The sequence below is a fragment of the Salmo trutta genome, unplaced genomic scaffold (genome assembly GCF_901001165.1).
Source record: "Salmo trutta unplaced genomic scaffold, fSalTru1.1, whole genome shotgun sequence".
NCBI lineage: Eukaryota > Metazoa > Chordata > Actinopteri > Salmoniformes > Salmonidae > Salmo > Salmo trutta.
The window spans coordinates 7501-29257 of record NW_021823414.1 but is presented as its reverse complement, the minus strand read 5'-3'; the positions used below and the strand labels follow the sequence as shown (position 1 = coordinate 29257).

General features: G+C 44.7%; 1 protein-coding gene across 1 annotated transcript in view; it reads left to right on the top strand.

The window, feature by feature from the left end:
* Positions 1–21757, top strand: part of LOC115190883 (polycystin-1) — a gene marked incomplete at its 3' end in the record, with an annotated part of 42986 nt that overhangs the window by 13748 nt on the left and 7481 nt on the right. The window contains exons 6-14 of the mRNA XM_029748912.1: positions 3130–3322; positions 5280–5450; positions 8665–8808; positions 9114–9324; positions 9452–9578; positions 12023–12145; positions 14434–14486; positions 16481–16698; positions 17082–17190. Of these exons, the coding sequence (XP_029604772.1) occupies positions 3130–3322; positions 5280–5450; positions 8665–8808; positions 9114–9324; positions 9452–9578; positions 12023–12145; positions 14434–14486; positions 16481–16698; positions 17082–17190 (1349 nt within the window). The remainder of the gene's footprint in view (positions 1–3129; positions 3323–5279; positions 5451–8664; positions 8809–9113; positions 9325–9451; positions 9579–12022; positions 12146–14433; positions 14487–16480; positions 16699–17081; positions 17191–21757) is intronic.

Genomic DNA, 21757 nt, shown 5'->3' with positions numbered 1-21757 from the left:
TGTGGATAGATGGCGGAAGTTGCGCAAAACTGAAAGCGCGACCCGCCGCATTTAACCATGGAAAGATGACTGAGAATATGGCCGAATACCAACAGTGTAGTTATTCCCTACCGCGAGGCAATCAAACAAACGATATGTTGTTATAGGGACAAAATGGAGTCGCAATTCAACGGCTCAGACATTAGATGTATGTGGCAGGGTCTACAGGCAATTACGGACTACAAAAAGAAAACCAGCCACGTCACGGACACTGACGTCTTGCTTCCAGACAAACTAAACACCTTCTTCGCCCGCTTTGAGGATAATACATTGCCCCCGATGCGACCCGCTACCAAGGACTGCAGGCCTCCCCTCTCCTTCTCCGTGGCCGATGTGAGTAAGACATTTAAACGTGTTAACCCTCCCAAGGCTACTGGCCCAGACGGCATCCCTTAGAGCATGCCCAGACCAGCTGGCTGATGTGTTTACGGACATATTCAATCTCTCCCTATCCCAGTCTACTGTCCCCACATGCTTCAAGATGGCCAGCATTGTTCCTGTACCCAAGAAGGCAAAGATAACTGAACTAAATGACTATCGCCCCATAGCACTCACTTCTGTCATCATGAAGTGCTTTGAGAGACTAGTCAAGGATCATATCACCTCCACCTTACCGGCCACCGTAGACCCACTTCAGTTTGTATACCGCCCCAACAGGTCCACAGACGATGCAATCGCCATCACACTGCACACTGCCCTAACCCATCTGGACAAGAGGAATACCTATGTAAGAATGATGTTCATTGACTACAGCTCAGCATTCAACACCATAGTACCCTCTAAGCTCATCGTTAAGCTCGGGGCCCTGGGTCTGAACCCCGCCCTGTGCAACTGGGTCCTGGACTTCCTGACGGGCCGCCCCCAGTTGTGGAAGGTAGGAAACAACACCTCCACTTCGCTGATCCTCGTCACAGGGTTCCCACAAGGGTGCGTCCTCAGCTCCCTCCTGTACTCCCTGTTCACCCATGACTGCGTGGCCATGCACGCCTCCAACTCAATCATCAAGTTTGTAGACGACACAACAATAGTGGTCTTGATTACCAACAACAACGAGACGGCCTACAGGGAGGAGGTGAGGGCCCTCAGAGTGTGGTGTCAGGAAAACAACCTCTCACTCAACGTCAACAAAACAAAGGAGATGATCGTGGACTTCAGGAAACAGCAGAGGGAGCACCCCCCTATCCACATCGACGGGACAGTAGTGGAGAAGGTGGAAGTTTTAAGTTCCTCGGCGTACACATCACGGACAAACTGAAATGGTCCACCCACACAGACAGCGTGGTGAAGAAGGTGCAACAGCGCCTCTTCAACCTCAGGAGGCTGAAGAAATTTGGCTTGTCACCTAAAACCTTCACAAACCTTTACAAATTGAGAGCATTCTGTCGGGCTATATCACCGCCTGGTACGGCAGCTGCTCCGCCCATAACCGGAAGGCTCTCCAAAGGGTAGTGAGGTCTGCACAACGCATCACCGGGTGCAAACTACCTGCTCTCCAGGACACCTACACCACCCGATGTCACAGGAAGGCCAAAAAGATCATCAAGGACAACAACCACCCGAGCCACTGCCTGTTCACCCTGCTACCATCCAGAAGGCGAGGTCAGTACAGGTGCATCAAAGCTGGAACCGAGAGACTGAAAAACAGCTTCTATCTCAAGGCCGTCAGACTGTTAAACAGCCATCACTAACACTGAGAGGCTGCTGCCAACATCAAATCATTGGCCACTTTAATAAATGGATCATATGTAAACATTACTAAAGTGCCATTATTTAAAGTGACTAGCACTTTAAATAATGCCACTTTAGTAATGTTTACATATCTTACATTACTCATCTCATTTTATACCATCTATTGCATCTTGCCTTTGCCGCTACACGTACATATTAATTCCTTTACACTTGTAAGGTAGTTGTTGTGGAATTGGTAGATTACTTGTTAGATATTACTGCACTGTCAGAACTAGAAGCACAAGCATTTCACTACACTCGCATTAACATCTGCTAACCATGTGTATGTGACCAATAACATCTGCTAACCATGTGTATGTGACCATTAACATCTGCTAACCATGTGTATGTGACCAATAACATCTGCTAACCATGTGTATGTGACCATTAACATCTGCTAACCATGTGTATGTGACCAATAACATCTGCTAACCATGTGTATGTGACCAATAACATCTGCTAACCATGTGTATGTGACCAATAACATCTGCTAACCATGTGTATGTGACCATTAACATCTGCTAACCATGTGTATGTGACCATTAACATCTGCTAACCATGTGTATGTGACCAATAACATCTGCTAACCATGTGTATGTGACCAATAACATCTGCTAACCATGTGTATGTGACCAATAACATCTGCTAACCATGTGTATGTGACCATTAACATCTGCTAACCATGTGTATGTGACCAATAACATCTGCTAACCATGTGTATGTGACCAATAACATCTGCTAACCATGTGTATGTGACCAATAACATCTGCTAACCATGTGTATGTGACCAATAACATCTGCTAACCATGTGTATGTGACCATTAACATCTGCTAACCATGTGTATGTGACCAATAACATCTGCTAACCATGTGTATGTGACCAATAACATCTGCTAACCATGTGTATGTGACCATTAACATCTGCTAACCATGTGTATGTGACCAATAACATCTGCTAACCATGTGTATGTGACCAATAACATCTGCTAACCATGTGTATGTGACCATTAACATCTGCTAACCATGTGTATGTGACCAATAACATCTGCTAACCATGTGTATGTGACCATTAACATCTGCTAACCATGTGTATGTGACCAATAACATCTGCTAACCATGTTAATGTGACCAATAACATCTGCTAACCATGTGTATGTGACCAATAACATCTGCTAACCATGTGTATGTGACCAATAACATCTGCTAACCATGTGTATGTGACCAATAACATCTGCTAACCATGTGTATGTGACCAATAAAATGTGATTTATTTTGACACACGGTAATGTTACGATGCCATACTGTGAAATCAGCTGACTTTCACACACACACATTTTCTCACACTCTCCTCTCGTCCTTTAGGAGCGGGGGGGTCCCAGCCTGGTGGTGTTGTTGACGTGTGTGGTGGGGTTGCTGTGTTACGCCGTGGCGGCGGCCATCTTACATAAACTTGACCAGCTGGACCTGAGGAGGGCGGGGACGGTGCCGCTCTGTGGACACGACGGAACATTCAAGTACGAGGTGCAGGTCAAGACCGGCTTCAGCCGTGGGGCAGGTGAGAAGGCAAAGGTTACGGATTCAAATGGAAAGAAATTAGACTTTTAATCAATCAATCAAATTGTATTCACAAAGGGCAGAAACGTATCACATATCGCACTAATACTCAACCCCCTCAGACAGCAACCCTCAGACAGCAACCCCCTCAGACAGCAACCCCTCAGACAGCAACCCCTCAGACAGCAACCCCCTCAGACAGCAACCCTCAGACAGCAACCCCCTCAGACAGCAACCCCCTCAGACAGAAACCCCCTCAGACAGCAACCCTCAGACAGCAACCCCCTCAGAGAGCAACCCCCTCAGACAGCAACCCTCAGACAGCAACCCCCTCAGACAGCAACCCTCAGACTGCAACCCTCAGACAGCAACCTCTCAGATCTGCAGCCCTCAAACAGCAACCCCTCAGACAGCAACCCCTCAGACAGCAACCCCCTCAGACAGCAACCCCCTCAGACAGCATCCCCTCAGACAGCACCCCCTCAGACAGCAACCCTCAGACAGCAACCTCTCAGACTGCAGCCCTCAGACAGCAACCCCCTCAGACAGCAACCCCTCAGACAGCAACCTCTCAGACAGCAACCCCCTCAGACAGCAACCCCCTCAGACAGCAACCCCTCAGACAGCAACCCCGTCAGACAGCAACCCCCTCAGACAGCAACCCCCTCAGACAGCAACCCCTCAGACAGCAACCCCCTCAGACAGCAACCCTCAGACAGCAACCCCTTCAGACAACAACCCAGGCTCAAATCCCCAAAGATCAAGGGAACATAATGAAAGGTTTTCAAGACGACAGTACATACCCATTCATCACCTGTCTCCAAGACGACAGTACATACCCATCCATCACCTATCTCCAAGACGACAGTACATACCCATCCATCACCTGTCTCCAAGACGACATTACATACCCATTCATCACCTGTCTCCAAGACGACAGTACATACCCATCCATCACCTGTCTCCAAGACGACAGTACATACCCATCCATCACCTGTCTCCAAGACGACAGTACATACCCATTCATCACCTGTCTCCAAGACGACAGTACATACCCATCCATCACCTATCTCCAAGACGACATTACATACCCATCCATCACCTGTCTCCAAGACGACAGTACATACCCATCCATCACCTGTCTCCAAGATGACAGTACATACCCATCCATCACCCGTCTCCAAGACTACAGTACATACCCATCCATCACCTGTCTCCAAGACGACAGTACATACCCATCCATCACCTGTCTCCAAGACGACAGTACATACCCATCCATCACCCGTCTCCAAGACGACAGTACATACCCATCCATCACCTGTCTCCAAGACGACAGTACATACCCATCCATCACCTGTCTCCAAGACGACAGTACATACCCATCCATCACCTGTCTCCAAGACGACAGTACATACCCATCCATCACCTGTCTCCAAGACGACAGTACATACCCATCCATCACCTGTCTCCAAGACTACAGTACATACCCATCCATCACCTGTCTCCAAGACGACAGGACATACCCATCCATCACCTGTCTCCAAGACGACAGTACATACCCATCCATCACCTGTCTCCAAGACTACAGTACATACCCATCCATCACCTGTCTCCAAGACTACAGTACATACCCATCCATCACCTGTCTCCAAGACTACAGTACATACCCATCCATCACCTGTCTCCAAGACTACAGTACATACCCATCCATCACCTGTCTCCAAGACTACAGTACATACCCATCCATCACCCGTCTCCAAGACGACAGTACATACCCATCCATCACCTGTCTCCAAGACTACAGTACATACCCATCCATCACCCGTCTCCAAGACTACAGTACATACCCATCCATCACCTGTCTCCAAGACTACAGTACATACCCATCCATCACCTGTCTCAAGACGTTTGTAGTTATTATATGATGTGTATATCTAACTCCTCCCCCTGTCTGCTAGGCACGTCAGCACATGTAGGCATCAGTGTGTACGGCTGTGAGGGGCGTAGCGGACATCGCCACCTGGACAGCCCCGGGGCCTTCGCACGTAACGGACTGGACATCTTCCACATTGCCACGGAAACTAGCCTGGGCAGCGTCTGGAAGATCCGCGTCTGGCACGACAACAAGGGTAGGAGGACACACACACAAACACACAATCCGGCCCATGGTGGTTTGAGTAGCCTCAAATATTTAGGAAACATTCATACAGTATCTTGACTGTGTCCAGCTAGCTAATAATCCCCGAAATTAAAGCTACACAGTCAGGGAGCAAATTTCTCAAATGATGGATAAAGGACTATTTTTGAAAAGCATGTTACAAGTACAATGTAATATTATTATTATTATTATTATCATTGTTCATATCATTATTCATATCATTATTATCATTATTCATATTATTATTATCATTATTCATATTATTATTATCATTATTCATATTATCATTATTATCATTATTCATATTATTATCATTATTCATATTATTATTATTATCATTATTCATATTATTATTATTATCATTATTCATATTATTATTCATATTATTATCATTATTCATATTATTATTATCATTATTCATATTATTATCATTATTCATATTATTATCATTATTCATATTATTATTATTATCATTATTCATATTATTATTCATATTATTATTATCATTATTCATATTCATATTATCATTATTCATATTATTATTATCATTATTCATATTCATATTATCATTATTCATATTATCATTATTCATATTATTATTATCATTATTCATATTATTATCATTATTCATATTATTATCGTTAATCATATTATTATTATCATTATTCATATTATTATTCATATGATCATTATTCATGTTATTATTATTATCATTATTCATATTATTATTCATATTATTATTATTATTATCATTATTCATATTATTCATATTATTATCATTATTCATATTATTATTCATATTATTTTATTATCATTATTCATATTATTATTAGTAGTATTAGTATTATTATCATTATTCATATTATTATCATTATTCATATTATTATTATTCATATTGTTTTTATCATTGCAAAAAAAGTAATTTTTGGTCTACCAGCCACTCAGATGATTTTTACCAGCCACCCCCCCCCCCAAATCAGCTAAAATTAAACCAGCACAACACAAAATAACAGATGAGTGTGCTCTGTAATGTTCCATAAAAGGTATAATGTATTACTAGTAAGAAGTAATGTGGTCAGTGATTAGTTCTGGACTGTTTTGTTCCGGAACCTATTTGGCCAGATCCAGTACCTCTCCTGGCATGAAACATAGTTACTTTTTGCAATGTAAAAATCATAATAGAAGCGATCAAAGTTCTTGCCTCTTCGTTCCTTTGTAAACAAAAAAAATAAAAACGTAGTGTGAAAAAGTAGACTTACAGCTTGGGTCTGATATTCTAAGAGTTGATTCTGGTTGGATTCGAGTTGGCGTGACATTGTAACCTATGTTTGAGACCAATGCGTTGCCATGGCTGTGTGAGAAGCAAGCCTGTATCTCTCACAGAACTAGAATGAGATGAACTTTCTATGTTCTCTCTCCCTCTCTGCTCTGATAGACATGAGCCTGCAACTCCCGTCTCTCCTGCGTTGCACTTCATCATTTATCTAGTTACAGAATTATAAGCGCTTGAAGGGTTCTGGAGGGGCTGCAGAACCCCTGATAAATTTAAATACATTTGGCAAAATTACAGAATTACTGCTGTCTGTTCAGAAAGAAATGAAATCATTCAGAATGTCCTACTACACCATGAGAAGGCCTATCATTTAGCCACAGAGGATCAATAGCTTCTTTTAAAAACTGCCTGGCTGTGGATTGTAGCCCAATAACAAGGCCTACAGTCAGGACTGTTCTGCAAATCTGTCAGTGAACGACAGCATGCAGACAAAACAGGCCTTTCACAAGATTTCAAATACAAATCGCAGGAAAACACAGGTTGGAAAGCAAATGTCTCCTGCAGAAAACAGAAGACTCTAATCTGTCTGCTGTAGGCTGACAAAATATTTGATCAACTTCCAAATATTGTTTTACATAGTAAAGAGAGAGAGAGGCTTTTGGCACGAACACATCGGCCATCACTAGTGAGTGATCTGAGCATCATTAGGTGAGTCAGTGAAACTGGAAAGCATTTTTAGGACTATAATTTAGGTCTCAATTTTTTTTTTAGTCTAGGTCTAGACTATGGGTTCAAGTTTGTGAGATTGAGTCTGGCTAGTAGAAGCGTTGTGGTTACCATGGTAACACGACTAGAGTCTCGTTTGTGCCTGTGAGATTGAGTCTGGCTAGTAGAAGCGTTGTGGTTACCGTGGTAATGCGACTAGAGTCTCGTTTGTGCCTGTGAGATTGAGTTTGGCTAGTAGAAGCGTTGTGGTTACCGTGGTAACGCGACTAGAGTCTCGTTTGTGCCTGTGAGATTGAGTCTGGCTAGTAGAAGCGTTGTGGTTACCGTGGTAACGCGACTAGAGTCTCGTTTGTGCCTGTGAGATTGAGTCTGGCTAGTAGAAGCGTTGTGGTTACCGTGGTAACGCGACTAGAGTCTCGTTTGTGCCTGTGAGATTGAGTCTGGCTAGTAGAAGCGTTGTGGTTACCGTGGTAACACGACTAGAGTCTCGTTTGTGCCTGTGAGATTGAGTCTGGCTAGTAGAAGCGTTGTGGTTACCGTGGTAACGTGACTAGAGTCTCGTTTGTGCCTGTGAGATTGAGTCTGGCTAGTAGAAGCGTTGTGGTTACCGTGGTAACACGACTAGAGTCTCGTTTGTGCCTGTGAGATTAAGTCTGGCTAGTAGAAGCGTTGTGTCTTCTCTAGCAGTTGAAACTCAAACAGAAAAACAACCTAGCCTCTGAACCAAACCATGGAAATGGCCAGGAAACACAAGGACAAAGTCTCACTTCAGTACTCGTTCGTTTCAATTTTATTATACCAATTTTTATGCTTGTTCGCAGCGCTTCTAAAAATGAATCTTTCACTCAGTTCTTCACGTGTGCACAGCCCCCAGCCAGGCAGTGTTGCAGCGCGAGGTGGAATAGGCTATATGGGATTCGTAGTTCTTAGACTTTGTGCGATTAACAAAACGACATAAATACTTTGAAAACAGCTAATGCAGCATTTATTTTACTGTAAATGTGATCATACTTGAATGTTTTTAATTCACAAATGTGAGTGAAATGCTGTGGAGCCCCGCCCTGGCAGGTGGTCATTTAGGCCCTGATAAATATTATTATTATTATACACTTACAGTAGATCTCTTTGTCAAACCGTAAGCAACCTAGTAAATGTGCCCTTTCTCTCCTCCCTCCTCTCCTCCCAGGTCTGTCTCCAGCATGGAAGCTCCAGTATGTCCTGGTGAAGGACCTACAGACAGGAAGCAGTTACTATTTCCTGGTAGAGGAGTGGCTGTCAGTGGACAACGAGAGGACAGATGGACGCGTGGAGATAGAGGTGGAGGTCTCAGGTAAGGACCCTAACCCCTAGCTCTAAGCCCCTATCCCTAGCCCCTACCCTCATAGTTTAGTAGTCAAACCCTTAGCCAAATGGTCTCCAACATGGTGCAGGAGTCTATCCACATCTCACCACCGCTGCCTCGACAACTGGTCTAGGGCCAGTTTTGTCATATAGCCGTTAAGGATAACAGTTGGACTTTGAACAGGAGCACTGATCACAAATCAGTGGTCCGTTCATTAATACAAACTCACTACTTCCTCTTTTACTTCCTCCTTCCTTTTTTTCTGCTTCCTGTGGGCGTGTCCTGACCTACAGAAGAGGCGGAGCTTCGTCAGTTGCCCCGCCTCCTGAACTGGGAGCTTCAGCGTGCCCTGTGTGAGAGTCACTTGTGGCTGTCGCTATGGGAACGGCCCGTCCGCAGTCCCTTTACCCGCCTCCAGAGGGCGACGTGCTGCGCCCTGCTGCTACAGCTCTGTCTGCTGGCTAACACCATGTGGTACAGCACCGTGGCCAATAGGAGCTACAGGTAGGGGGAGTGTGTGTGTGTGTGTGTGTGTGTGTGTGTGTGTGTGTGTGTGTGTGTGTGTGTGTGTGTGTGTGTGTGTCCATGTCTGTGTGTGTGTTCCAGTACTGACTGTGTTGTCCTACTGTAGCTCTGTAGCAGTGTCCAGGCTGGTGGTGGTGGATGTGGAGACTGTGGCTGTGGGAGTGGTCAGCTGTCTGGTGATTTACCCCCTCTACCTGCTGGTCTTCACTCTCTTCAGGATGAGTCGTAGCAAGGTGACACACACACACACACACACACACACACACACACACACACACACACACACACACACACACACACACACACACATACCTTTAGAACACACACCTTTAGAACACACACACCTTTAGAACACATTCACCTTTAGAACACACACACCTTTAGAACACACACACCTTTAGAACACACACTTTTAGAACAAACACACCTTTAGAACACACACCTTTAGAACGCACATCTTTAGAACACACACCTTTAGAACACACACACCTTTAGAACACACACCTTTAGAACACACACACACCTTTAGAACACACACACCTTTAGAACACACACACCTTTAGAACACACACCTTTAGAACACACACCTTTAGAACACACATACCTTTAGAACACACACACCTAGAACAAACACACCTTTAGAACACACACCTTTAGAACACACATCTTTAGAACACACACCTTTAGAATACACACACTTTTAGAACACACACACCTTTAGAACACACACACCTAGAACAAACACACCTTTAGAACACACATCTTTAGAACACACATCTTTAGAACACACACACCTTTAGAACACACACACCTAGAACAAACACACCTTTAGAACACACACCTTTAGAACACACACCTTTAGAACACACACACACACACACCTTTAGAACACACACCTTTAGAACACACCCACCTTTAGAACACACACCTTTAGAACACACACACACCTTTAGAACACACACACCTTTAGAACACACACACTTTTAGAACACACACCTTTAGAACACACACCTTTACAACACACACACACCTTTAGAACACACACCTTTAGAACACACACACACCTTTAGAACACACACACCTAGAACAAACACACCTTTAGAACACACACCTTTAGAACACACATCTTTAGAACACACACCTTTAGAACACACACACTTTTAGAACACACACACCTTTAGAACACACACACCTAGAACAAACACACCTTTAGAACACACATCTTTAGAACACACATCTTTAGAACACACACCTTTAGAACACACATCTTTAGAACACACACCTTTAGAACACACACACTTTTAGAACACACACACCTTTAGAACACACACACCTTTAGAACACACACACCTAGAACAAACACCCCTTTAGAACACACACCTTTAGAACACACGCACACACCTTTAGAACACACACCTTTAGAACACACACACACACCTTTAGAACACATACACCTTTAGAACACACACAACTTTAGAACACACACACCTTTAGAACACACACCTTTAGAACGCACACACCTTTAGAACACACACCTTTAGAACGCACATCTTTAGAACACACACCTTTAGAACACACACACCTTTAGAACACGCACACACACCTTTAGAACACACACACACCTTTAGAACACACACACACCTAGAACAAACACACCTTTAGAACACACACCTTTAGAACACACATCTTTAGAACACACACCTTTAGAACACACACAGCTTTAGAATACACACCTTTAGAACACACACACCTTTAGAACACATACACCTTTAGAACACACACCTTTAGAACACACACCTTTAGAACACACACCTTTAGAACACACACACCTAGAACAAACACACCTTTAGAACACACACCTTTAGAACACACACCTTTAGAACACACACACCTAGAACAAACACACCTTTAGAACACACACCTTTAGAACACACACCTTTAGAACACACACACCTAGAACAAACACACCTTTAGAACACACACCTTTAGAACACACACACACCTTTAGAACACACACACCTTTAGAACACACACACCTAGAACAAACACATCTTTAGAACACACACCTTTAGAACACACACACACCTTTAGAACGCACACACCTTTAGAACACACACCTTTAAAACACACACACCTTTAGAACACACACACCTTTAGAACACACATCTTCAGAACACACATCTTTAGAACACACACACCTAGAAGAAACACACCTTTAGAACACACACCTTTAGAACACACACACACCTAGAACAAACACACCTTTAGAACACACACCTTTAGAACACACACACCTAGAACAAACACACCTTTAGAACACACACCTTTAGAACACACACCTTTAGAACAGACATGTTTAGAACACACACCTTTAGAACACACACCTTTAGAACACACACACACACCTTTAGAACACACACACCTAGAACAAACACACCTTTAGAACACACATCTTTAGAACACACACACCTTTAGAACACACACCTTTAGAACACACACACCTTTAGAACACACACCTTTAGAACACACACCTTTAGAACACTCATCTTTAGAACACACACATCCACTCATCACATCTCCACCATTATGCATTTAAATCCCTGAATCCTTCATAAAGACTCTTGTGTGTGTGTTTTGCATCCCGCCGTGTGCGTCCCTGTGTGTGTGTGTGTATAAGTGTGTGTCAGTAGAACAGGTGCCGTCCTCCCAGGTGGACCAGGAGTCAGTGGAGATAGATGACTTCCTGGATAACTCCATGGCAGGAAGCTCCTTCCTCATCTTCAACGGTGTCCCTGGAGAGGTGTGTACGTGGTGTGTGTGTGAGAGAGATGTGTACGTGGCATGTGTGTGTGTGTGTGTGTGTGTGTGTGTGTGTGTGTGTGTGTGTGTGTGTGTGTCTGTGTGTGTGTCTGTGTCTGTGTGTGTGTGAGAGAGGTGTGTACGTGGCATGTGTGTGTGTGTGTGTGTGTGTGTGTGTGTGTGTGTGTGTGTGTGTGTCTGTGTGTGTGTGTGTGTGTCTGTGTGTGTGTGTGTGTGTCTGTGTGTGTGTGTGTGTGTGTCTGTGTGTGTGTGTGTGTCTGTGTGTGTGTGTGTGTGTGTCTGTGTGTGTGTGTGTGTGTGTGTGTGTCTGTGTGTGTGTGTGTGTGTCTGTGTGTGTGTGTGTGTGTGTGTGTGTCTGTGTCTGTGTGTGTGTGTGTGTGTGTGTGTGTGTGTGTGTGTGTGTCTGTGTGTGTGTCTGTGTGTGTGTGTCTGTGTCTGTGTGTGTGTGTGTGTCTGTGTGTGTGTGTGTGTGTCTGTGTGTGTGTGTGTGTGTGTGTTGTGTCTGTGTGTGTGTGTGTGTGTGTGGTCTGTGTGTGTGTGTGTGTGTGTCTGTGTCTGTGTGTGTGTGTCTGTGTGTCTGTGTGTGTGTGTGTGTGTGTGTCTGTGTGTGTGTGTGTGTGTGTGTGTCTGTGTGTGTGTCTGTGTGTGTGTGTCTGTGTGTGTGTGTGTGTGTGTGTCTGTGTGTGTGTTGTCTGTGTGTGTGTGTCTGTGTGTGTGTCTGTGTGGTGTGTGTGTCTGTGTGTGTGTGTGTGTGTGTGTGTCTGTGTCTGTGTGTGTGTGTGTGTGTGTGTCTGTGTGTGTGTGTGTGTGTGTGTGTGTGTGTCTGTGTGTGTGTGTGTGTGTGTGTGTGTGTGTGTGTGTGTGTGTGTGTGTCTGTGTGTGTGGGAGAGAAATAACTCTTAATAAACAGTAATGCTGATATAGCAGGAAACAGGGTCAGTTGAGATGGGAGCTTTTCTGAAATGTAGACAGACAGATGTGTGTCTAGTCTAGGTCTGGTTGTCTAGGTCTGGTTGTCTGGTTGTCTGGTTGTCTAGGTCTGGTTGTCTAGGTCTGGTTGTCTGGTTGTCTAGGTCTGGTTGTCTGGTTGTCTGGTTGTCTAGGTCTGGTTGTCTAGGTCTGGTTGTCTAGGTCTGGTTGTCTGGTTGTCTGGTTGTCTAGGTCTGGTTGTCTGGTTGTCTAGGTCTGGTTGTCTAGGTCTGGTTGTCTGGTTGTCTGGTTGTCTAGGTCTGGTTGTCTAGGTCTGGTTGTCTAGGTCTGGTTGTCTGGTTGTCTAGGTCTGGTTGTCTGGTTGTCTAGGTCTGGTTGTCTAGGTCTGGTTGTCTAGGTCTGGTTGTCTAGGTCTGGTTGTCTGGTTGTCTGGTTGTCTAAGTCTGGTTGTCTAGGTCTGGTTGTCTAGGTCTGGTTGTCTGGTTGTCTAGGTCTGGTTGTCTAGGTCTGGTTGTCTAGGTCTGGTTGTCTGGTTGTCTAGGTCTGGTTGTCTAGGTCTGGTTGTCTAGGTCTGGTTGTCTAGGTCTGGTTGTCTGGGTCTGGTTGTCTAGGTCTGGTTGTCTGGTTGTCTAGGTCTGGTTGTCTAGGTCTGGTTGTCTAGGTCTGGTTGTCTGGTTGTCTAGGTCTGGTTGTCTAGGTCTGGTTGTCTGGTTGTCTAGGTCTGGTTGTCTAGGTCTGGTTGTCTAGGTCTGGTTGTCTGGTTGTCTAGGTCTGGTTGTCTAGGTCTCGTTGTCTGGTTGTCTAGGTCTGGTTGTCTAGGTCTGGTTGTCTAGGTCTGGTTGTCTGGTTGTCTAGGTCTGGTTGTCTAGGTCTGGTTGTCTAGGTCTGGTTGTCTAGGTCTGGTTGTCTGGGTCTGGTTGTCTAGGTCTGGTTGTCTGGTTGTCTAGGTCTGGTTGTCTAGGTCTGGTTGTCTAGGTCTGGTTGTCTGGGTCTGGTTGTCTAGGTCTGGTTGTCTAGGTCTGGTTGTCTGGTTGTCTAGGTCTGGTTGTCTAGGTCTGGTTGTTTAGGTCTGGTTGTCTAGGTCTGGTTGTCTAGGTCTGGTTGTCTAGGTGATGTTAGCAGAAACAGTAGAGGGAGATGATTGATGGATGACTGTTTGATAGAAGGGAGGATCTACAGTTCATTGGGGGCTATAGAGAGGTGAGACAACAGCACAAGTACTATTTCTACAGGGTCTAAATTCTGATAGTCATCTTATCGTCTGTCTCCTTACTTGATCTAATTTGAAAGTATTACTTTATCTTTATCTCTGTCACCCCCCGCTCTCTCTCTCTCCAGACCTATTCAGAAGAGACCAACGTGGACCTCCCCCCCACGCCCTCCACGAAGAGGTGAGCTCTCCCGTTGCTATGAGGACGGCTGAGTAATTGACAGTTGTCATTAGGCCCATGGAGACATTGATTTATGTTTTGAGAGAGAGACAGAGATAATTAGTCAGTAAAATGAGTGTGTGAGGGAATGAGAAACAGAGGAGAGTTGTTGTCCTGATATAATCTCTCTGTGTCTCATTAAATCCCTGTAGAGTTCCAACACACCGTAAAGTGTGTGTGGGCATCTATAATTACTCTGTGCGTGTGTGTGTGTACAGTGGGGGAAAAAAGTTTTTCATCCCCTGCTGATTTTGTACGTTTGCCCACTTACAAAGAAATGATCAGTCTATAATTTTAATGGTAGGTTTATTTGAACAGTGAGAGACAGAATAACAACAAAAATATCCAGAAAAATGCATGTCAGAAATGTTATAAAATGATTAGCATTTTAATGAGGGAAATAAGTATTTGACCCCTCTGCAAAACATGACTTAGTACTTGGTGGCAAAACCCTTGTTGGCAATCACAGAGGTCAGACATTTCTTGTAGTTGGCCACCAGGTTTGCACACATCTCAGGAGGGATTTTGTCCCACTCCTCTTTACAGATCTTCTCCAAGTCATTAAGGTTTCGAGGCTGACGTTTGGCAACTCAAACCTTCAGCTCCCTCCACAGATTTTCTATGGGATTAAGGTCTGGAGACTGGCTAGGCCACTCCAGGACCTTAATGTGCTTCTTCTTGAGCCACTCCTTTGTTGCCTTGGCCGTGTGTTTTGGGTCATTGTCATGCTGGAATACCCATCCACGACCCATTTTCAATGCCCTGGCTGAGGGAAGGAGGTTCTCACCCAAGATTTGACAGTACATGGCCCCGTCAAATGATGTGGTGAAGTTGTCCTGTCCCCTTAGCAGAAAAAACACCCCCAAAGCATAATGTTTCCACCTCCATGTTTGACGGTGGAGATGGTGTTCTTGGGGTCATAGGCAGCATTCCTCCTCCTCCAAACACGGCGAGTTGAGTTGATGCCAAAGAGCTCCATTTTGGTCTCATCTGACCACAACACTTTCACCAGTTGTCCTCTGAATCATTCAGATGTTCATTGGCAAACTTCAGAAGGGCATGTATATGTGCTTTCTTGAGCAGGGGGACCTTGCGGGCGCTGCAGGATTTCAGTCCTTCACGGCGTAGTGTGTTACCAATTGTTTTCTTGGTGACTATGGTCCCAGCTGCCTTGAGATCATTGACAAGATCCTCCCGTGTAGTTCTGGGCTGTTTCCTCACCGTTCTCATGATCATTGCAACTCCACGAGGTGAGATCTTGCATGGAGCCCCAGGCCGAGGGATATTGACAGTTCTTTTGTGTTTCTTCCATTTGCGAATAATTGCACCAAATGTTGTCACCTTCTCACCAAGCTGCTTGGCGATGGTCTTGTAGCCCATTCCAGCCTTGTGTAGGTCTACAATCTTGTCCCTGACATCCTTGGAGAGCTCTTTGGTCTTGGCCATGGTGGAGAGTTTGGAATCTGATTGATTGATTGCTTCTGTGGACAGGTGTCTTTTTTACAGGTAACAAGCTGTGGTTAGGAGCTCGTTACCTGTATAAAAGACACCTGGGAGACAGAAATCTTTCTGATTGAGAGGGGGTCAAATACTTATTTCCCTCATTAAAATGCAAATCAATTTATAATGTTTTTGACATGCGTTTTTCTGGATTTTTTTGTTGTTATTCTGTCTCTCACTGTTCAAATACACCTACCATTAAAATTATAGACTGATCATTTCTTTGTAAGTGGGCAAACGTACAAAATCAGCAGGGGATCAAATACTTTTCTCCCCCACTGTAGGTAAACCATCAACCCTCTCTCCTCTTGTGTTCCATTGTACTAATGTGGAAGTTGTGACCGACTCTTTAAAATGCACTTTAAATCAACACTGACCTGACTCGACCCCTCTATCTCCCTCCTTTCCTCCCTCTCTCCTCCCCCTCCTCCCTTTCTCACCCTCACTCCCTCTAGTGTCCAGAGTTGGGGTGTGGTCCAGGAAGAGGATGACGATGAGGAGCGTGATTGGCCAGAGTTGTTAAGTGACATGTCTGAGGTGGGAGGGGCGGGCCTGGGGGCGGGGCTACCCAAGTTGAAGAGAGGTCAAGGGTCAAGACACCTGGGGGTGGACATGACCCTTCACCCCGACGATGACAACTTCACACACCGCAACAAGTACTTCACATCCTCAGGTAATCCACACACACACACACACACACACACACACACACACACACACACAGACACACAGACGGACGGACAGACGGACAGACAGACAGACAGACAGACAGACAGACAGACAGACAGACAGACAGACAGACAGACAGACAGACAGACAGACACAACAACAGTAAGCAGTTAAAATGTACTTAGCACTGCAGCATATAGTTTCAGTATCATGAATATTATGGTGTTGTAATGTTGATTAAAACATGGAAGAGAACTGTGTGATGATGTAGAAACAGAACAGCCATGAAGCACACATTTACTCTGCCTCAACACCGCCTTGACATCTATTCAGATGTGTGAATCGAAGCGTCTCTCTTTCTGTCACACACACACCTGTCCCCTCCAGATGAGGACCTGATTAAGCGGATCCTGGCGGACGGCCAGCTGCAGGTGTCTCATCTCTGTGACCCCCAACACTTCTTCTCCCAGACAGCAGACAGCGAGATGGCCGACCTGTGAGTCACCTCTAAACTCTGACCTCTAACCTCACACTTAACCCTGTCACCTTCTACTTGCTTCCTCTCGTCTGTTCTAAACTTACCTCTAACCTCTGACCTCTCACTGACCTTCTTCTCCTTCTGTCATTTTACATTTGAGTCATTCAGCAGACGCTCTGATCCAGAGAGACTTACAGTTAGTGAGTCATTTAGCAGACACTCTGATCCAGAGTCACTTACAGTTAGTGAGTCATTTAGCAGACGCTCTGATCCAGAGTCACTTACAGTTAGTGAGTCATTTAGCAGACGCTCTGATCCAGAGAGACTTACAGTTATTGAGTCATTTAGCAGACGCTCTGATCCAGAGAGACTTACAGTTAGTGAGTCATTTAGCAGACGCTCTGATCCAGAGAGACTTACAGTTAGTGAGTCATTTAGCAGACGCTCTGATCCAGAGAGACTTACAGTTATTGAGTCATTTAGCAGACGCTCTGATCCAGAGTCACTTACAGTTAGTGAGTCATTTAGCAGACGCTCTGATCCAGAGAGACTTACAGTTAGTGAGTCATTTAGCAGACGCTCTGATCCAGAGAGACTTACAGTTAGTGAGTCATTTAGCAGACACTCTGATCCAGAGTCACTTACAGTTAGTGAGTCATTTAGCAGACGCTCTGATCCAGAGAGACTTACAGTTAGTGAGTCATTTAGCAGACGCTCGGATCCAGAGAGACTTACAGTTAGTGAGTCATTTAGCAGACACTCTGATCCAGAGTCACTTACAGTTATTGAGTCATTTAGCAGACGCTCTGATCCAGAGAGACTTACAGTTAGTGAGTCATTTAGCAGACACTCTGATCCAGAGAGACTTAGTTAGTGAGTCATTTAGCAGACGCTCTGATCCAGAGAGACTTACAGTTAGTGAGTCATTTAGCAGACACTGATCCAGAGAGACTTACAGTTAGTGAGTCATTTAGCAGACACTCTGATCCAGAGAGACTTACAGTTAGTCAGTCATTTAGCAGATGCTCTGATCCAGAGTCACTTACAGTTAGTGAGTCATTTAGCAGACACTCTGATCCAGAGAGACTTACAGTTAGTGAGTCATATAGCAGACACTCTGATCCAGAGAGACTTATAGTTAGTGAGTCATTTAGCAGACGCTCTGATCCAGAGAGACTTACACTTAGTGAGTCATTTAGCAGACGCTCGGATCCAGAGAGACTTACAGTTAGTGAGTCATTTAGCAGACGCTCTGATCCAGAGTCACTTACAGTTAGGGAGTCATTTAGCAGACGCTCGGATCCAGAGAGACTTACAGTTAGTGAGTCATTTAGCAGACGCTCTGATCCAGAGAGACTTACAGTTAGTGAGTAATTTAGCAGACGCTCTGATCCAGAGAGACTTACAGTTAGTGAGTGATTTAGTAGACACTCTGATCCAGAGAGACTTACAGTTAGTGAGTCATTTAGCAGACGCTCTGATCCAGAGAGACTTACAGTTAGTGAGTCATTTAGCAGACACTCTGATCCAGAGAGATTTACAGTTAGTGAGTCATTTAGCAGACACTCTGATCCAGAGAGACTTACAGTTAGTGAGTCATTTAGCAGACACTCTGATCCAGAGTCACTTACAGTTAGTGAGTCATTTAGCAGACGCTCTGATCCAGACAGACTTACAGTTAGTGAGTCATTTAGCAGACGCTCTGATCCAGAGAGACTTACAGTTAGTGAGTCATTTAGCAGACACTCTGATCCAGAGAGACTTAGTTAGTGAGTCATTTAGCAGACGCTCTGATCCAGAGAGACTTACAGTTAGTGAGTCATTTAGCAGACACTCTGATCCAGTGTCACTTACAGTTAGTGAGTCATTTAGCAGACACTCTGATCCAGAGAGACTTACAGTTAGTGAGTCATTTAGCAGACACTCTGATCCAGAGAGACTTACAGTTAGTGAGTCATTTAGCAGATGCTCTGATCCAGAGTCACTTACAGTTAGTGAGTCATTTAGCAGACACTCTGATCCAGAGAGACTTACAGTTAGTGAGTCATATAGCAGACACTCTGATCCAGAGAGACTTATAGTTAGTGAGTCATTTAGCAGACGCTCTGATCCAGAGAGACTTACAGTTAGTGAGTCATTTAGCAGACGCTCGGATCCAGAGAGACTTACAGTTAGTGAGTCATTTAGCAGACGCTCTGATCCAGTCACTTACAGTTAGGGAGTCATTTAGCAGACGCTCGGATCCAGAGAGACTTACAGTTAGTGAGTCATTTAGCAGACGCTCTGATCCAGAGAGACTTACAGTTAGTGAGTCATTTAGCAGACACTCTGATCCAGAGAGACTTACAGTTAGTGAGTGATTTAGTAGACACTCTGATCCAGAGAGACTTACAGTTAGTGAGTCATTTAGCAGACGCTCTGATCCAGAGAGACTTACAGTTAGTGAGTCATTTAGCAGACACTCTGATCCAGAGAGATTTACAGTTAGTGAGTCATTTAGCAGACACTCTGATCCAGAGAGACTTACAGTTAGTGAGTCATTTAGCAGACACTCTGATCCAGAGTCACTTACAGTTAGTGAGTCATTTAGCAGACGCTCTGATCCAGAGAGACTTACAGTTAGTGAGTCATTTAGCAGACGCTCTGATCCAGAGAGACTTACAGTTAGTGAGTCATTTAGCAGACACTCTGATCCAGAGTCACTTACAGTTAGTGAGTCATTTAGCAGACGCTCTGATCCAGAGAGACTTACAGTTAGTGAGTCATTTAGCAGACGCTCTGATCCAGAGAGACTTACAGTTAGTGCATTCACCTGAAGATAGCTATGTGAGACAACCACATATCATAGGCATAGTAAGTACAGTCGTGGACAAAAGTTTTGAGAATGACACAAATATTAATTTCCACAAAGTTTGCTGCTTCAGTGTCTTTCTATATTTTTGTCAGATGTTACTATGGAATACAGAAGTATAATTACAAGCATTTCATAAGTGTCAAAGGCTTTAATTGACAATTACATGAAGTTGATGCAAAGAGTCAATATTTGCAGTGTTGACCCTTCTTTTTCAAGACCTCTGCAATCCGCCCTGGCATGCTGTCAATTAACTTCTGGGCCACATCCTGACTGATGGCAGCCTATTCTTGCATAATCAATGCTTGGAGTTTGTCAGAATTTGTGGGTTTTTGTTTGTCCACCCGCCTCTTGAGGATTGACCACAAGTTCTCAATGGGATTAAGGTCTGGGGAGTTTCCTGGCCATGGACCCAAAATATTGTTGTTTTGTTCCACGAGCCACTTAGTTATCACCTTTGCCTTATGGCAAGGTGCTCCATCATGCTGGAAAAGGTATTGTTCCTCACCAAACTGTTCCTGGATGGTTGGGAGAAGTTGCTCTAGGAGAATGTGTTGCTACCATTCCTTATTCATGGCTGTGTTCTTAGGCAAAATTGTGAGTGAGCCCACTCCCTTGGCTGAGAAGCAACCCCACACATGAATGGTCTCAGGATGTTTTACTGTTGGCATGACACAGGACTGATGGTAGCGCTCACCTTGTCTTCTCCGGACAAGCTTTTTTCCGGATGCCCCAAACAATCGGAAAGGGGATTCATCAGAGAAAATGACTTGACCCCAATCCTCAGCAGTCCAATCCCTGTACCTTTTGCAGAATTTCAGTCTGTCCCTGATGTTTTTCCTGGAGAGAAGTGGCTTCTTTGCTGCCCTTCTTGACACCAGGCCATCCTCCAAAAGTCTTCGGCTCACTGTGCGTGCAGATGCACTCACACCTGCCTGCTGCCATTCCTGAGCAAGCTCTGTACTGGTGGTGCACCGATCCCGCAGCTGAATCAACTTTAGGAGATGGACCTGGCGCTTGCTGGACTTTCTTGGGCGCCCTGAAGTCTTCTTCACAACAAGTGAACCGCTCTCCTTGAAGTTCTTGATGATCCAATAAATTGTTGATTTAGGTGCAATCTTATTGGCAGCAATATCCTTGCCTGTGAAGCCCTTTTTGTGCAAAGCAATGATGACGGCACGTGTTTCCTTGCAGTTAACCATGATTGACAGAGGAAGAACAATGATTCCAAGCACCACCCTCCTTTTGAAGCTTCCAGTCTGTTATTCAAACTCAGTCAGCATGACAGAGTGATCTCCAGCCTTGTCCTCGTCAACACTCACACCTGTGTTAACGAGAGAATCACTGACATGATGTCAGCTGGTCCTTTTGTGGCAGGGCTGAAATGCAGTGGAAATGTTTTTTTTGGGATTCAGTACATTTGCATGGCAAAGAGGGACATTGCAGTAAAATTTAAATTCATCTGATCACTCTTCATAACATTCTGGAGTACATGCAAATTGCCATCATACAAACTGAGGCAGCAGACTTTGTGAAAATTAATATTTGTGTCATTCTCAAAACTTTTGGCCACGACTGTACATGTTTCTTCAATAAAGCAGCCATCAGCAGTCTGGTTTTGTCTCTGTCCTCTTCACTCCTCTCCCTCCTCTTCACTCCTCTCCCTCCTCTCCCTCCTCTTCACTCCTCTCCCCTCCTCTCCCTCCTCTTCACTCCTCTTCACTCCTCTCCCTC